At 37.4% G+C, this 3,005-nt stretch overlaps 1 protein-coding gene across 1 annotated transcript; it reads right to left on the bottom strand.

Moving 5' to 3' along the window:
• On the bottom strand, nucleotides 1–1,708 carry LOC107478622 (polyol transporter 5-like). Its single transcript, XM_016098758.3, has 2 exons — nucleotides 1,438–1,708; nucleotides 1–1,358 (listed from the first exon to the last, which is right to left on the bottom strand). Exons 1-2 carry the CDS (start codon nucleotides 1,556–1,558, stop codon nucleotides 1–3), a joined length of 1,479 nt encoding a protein of 492 aa, XP_015954244.1. The 5' UTR covers nucleotides 1,559–1,708.
• Between the last annotated feature and the right edge of the window lie 1,297 nt (nucleotides 1,709–3,005).

Raw genomic sequence — 3,005 nt, 5'->3', positions numbered from 1 at the left:
TCACACTAACCAATTCCAATTCAGTGTCCTTATTACAATTATTATTATTGATATTACTAGCACTATATAAAAGAAAAGCGTAGCCACCACCATGACCCCTCCCAGCACAAAGAACATCCCTCCAAACGTTATCTTGTTAGAAATGCTGAGGAACGACAGCGACACCACCCCGCTCACCAACCTATTCACCGATATCGCAAGGCTTGAACCTTGGGCCCGAAGCCTCATTGGAAATATCTCTGATGAGTACACCCATGTTATGGGCCCAAGCCCAATTGAAAAGAACGACACATCAGCACACGCGGCCACCACACACAACACTATGGCCCAAGCTGGCTTCCTACTTGACTCCCCAAGAAACTTCGACCCAAGGCCCAGACTGAACAAGGAAACCGCCATGCCAAGCGAGCCCAACAATATAAGAGGCCTTCTCCCAAACTTGTCCAAGTAGAGTGCGGAAATCAAAACAAATGAACTCTTGGACAAGCCCATGATCACATTAACTCCAAAGAGCTGTTTCTTCCTTTTAACACCGGCGGCCTTGAACACCTCCGGGAGGTAATATATGACGGCATCGTTGCCGGAGGCCTGCATGAAAAAGTTGATCCCTATGGCGGAGATCAGCATTCTCCGAACGGGCCAAGAGGGCCTTATTAGAAGTTCCTTCCAAACACCCTGCCCAGCCCAATCTTCTGCCGTAGCAACATGGGCCGAGGTTGGGCTTCCAGTTGGGCCTGTGACGAAGGACGCGGCCTTGGTTATTTCACGGAGCCTCAATTCAGCTTCGTCAGGATTGGATGAGATCTTGAGCAGAACTTTCTTTGCCTCATCCACTCTTCCTTTCATGGCCAACCAACGTGGGGACTCGGGCATGGCTATGACGCCCAAGGCAATGGCAACCGCGGGTACGGCCGCAAGGCCCAACATGAGCCTCCAGCCAACGTTCAATGGAAGGCCCGTGAGAGAATAGTTGACGACGTAGCCTAGGAGGATCCCAAGAGTTATGAAAACTTCGGGGAGGGAGGTGAGGAAGCCACGTTTCATGGCGGGGGATAGCTCGGCCGTGTAGAGCGGTGCAATCATGAGGGCTATGCCGACGCCGATGCCGGCGACAATTCTTCCGGCCAAGATGAAGTGGAAAGATGGGGCGAGACCCATGAAGAGTGCGCCCACTAGGAAGGTTGATGCGGCAAGGACTATGGTGTAGCGCCTTCCAATGAAATCGGAGGTTTTGCCGGAGGCCAGTGAGCCAATTAGGGAGAAGATGTTTAGGGTTCCGACCAAGACTTCCTCCTGCACCGACGATATTTTGAGGTTCTCTTTTATGAGCATGGCTGCCCCACTCATCACACCAATATCTGCATCCAATAATTCAAATATATAATAATTCAATTGAAATAATAAATAATATATATATAGACTATTACTGACACTGACCGTAGCCTAGGAGGATGGAATTTGTGGAGGCCAGAAGAGCACATAGAAGTGTGAATCTGTTGAGGCCACTCTTGCTTTGTCCACATGATTCTGCCGCCGAACCACCATCTTTGCTTTCCATTAATTCTTTATCGAGAGAGAGAGAGAAGTGTGCGTTTTCGAGATTATAGTAGAGAGTTGATTATTGGGGATGGGATCACAGGATGATGTAGCAACAACTAACAAGGGAGGAGATACGGACAAAAAACTGCTTCCTTCAAGCAATAAATGCATGATCCAGATGATGTGGCGAATTCGAACTAGGCCCCATTTCTGTCCAAACATACACACTCATCCCTGCTTTCACGTTCACGGTTTTTGCTTACAAGTACCTATGGCCATCCCCATCGCCATCGCTCACACTGTTTCCTTACTCCCTTTTCGTATTTTCGGTGGACGACACTTACGCACAGTATGGTGCAGTTTCATAAAGTTTTTAAAACTATTGTATTTTGAAAAGAATATACAATTGATGCATTTGTAATGTAAAAAAAATTATAAAAGTAGATATTAGATTCATGTATTTAAATAATTTAAAAATAAATTATTTTTATTGACAAATATATTAGACAATTAAATTTTTTTAACTAACACTTTTTATGTTCTTTTTGGTTTTGTTTTGTTTTTTTCTTTTTTTATCATCGTAATCATTATATATCCCCCTCCTTCTTTTTTTTCTTTATTCCTTTAATTTTTTTATCATTATCTTTTTTCTTTTCTTTAATTTAATATCACACTATTAGTTTCAGAATATGAAAAGTAACATAAAATTTTTTTATTAAAGACACAAAAAATTTGTTAAAAATGACACAATTTTTTTATAAATGATTAAAAAAAATTTTAAAAAATTTTGGTGTCAAAATTAAAATTTTTTGTAACAATTAAAAATTATTAGTGCTAATTTTTTAATAAATTTTACAATTTTAAATTTTCATTCCTCTCTTTTCCATCATCATCATAATTATCTTTTTCTTCTTATTTTACATTCTCATTATTCTTATATTACTATTTTAACAAAATTTTGTGTTATAATTAAGAAATTCTAATGTCAAAATTAAAAAACTTCTTATGTTATAATTAAAAATTTTAGTGCTATTTTACTGATAAATTCTACACAATTCAAAATTCATCGTCTTTTTTCTCCTCCTTCGTCTTCTTTTTTTTTTTTTTACTTTTTTATAGTTCTTTTTATTTTACCATTTTAACAAAAATAAAATAAACGAAAAATTAAATAAAAAAAAAGAATAAATAAAAATGTGACAATAACCACTTGAAAGAAGAGGAGAAAAAAAAAATATTAATACAACAATAAAAGAACCATAATAAAAAAAAGACGCACGAAAAAAAAAATAAATACAAAAAAGAAATGCGTGATTTATGGTCTTGCTGCTAATTTAAGGTGTAATAAATGTTTTATTATTCCATTCAGATTTTAACTAATGAGTTATCTAACATATATATTTAGGACATAAAATAAAGTTATAAATTAAAAAAGTTTTTATAAAACATGATGTAAAATTTAAATTTTT

The sequence above is a fragment of the Arachis duranensis genome, chromosome 3 (assembly GCF_000817695.3).
Source record: "Arachis duranensis cultivar V14167 chromosome 3, aradu.V14167.gnm2.J7QH, whole genome shotgun sequence".
NCBI lineage: Eukaryota > Viridiplantae > Streptophyta > Magnoliopsida > Fabales > Fabaceae > Arachis > Arachis duranensis.
Note: the sequence above shows the minus strand (reverse complement) of the source record. Positions and strands in the feature narration are given on the sequence as shown.

Coding starts and splice junctions, on each gene's coding strand:
- LOC107478622 (XM_016098758.3), bottom strand. CDS start 1,558: ATGGAAAGCAAAGATGGTGGTTCGGCGGCAGAATCATGTGGACAAAGC. Junction 1,359..1,437: donor TTCCATCCTCCTAGGCTACG/GTCAGTGTCAGT, acceptor TATTGGATGCAG/ATATTGGTGTGATGAGTGGG.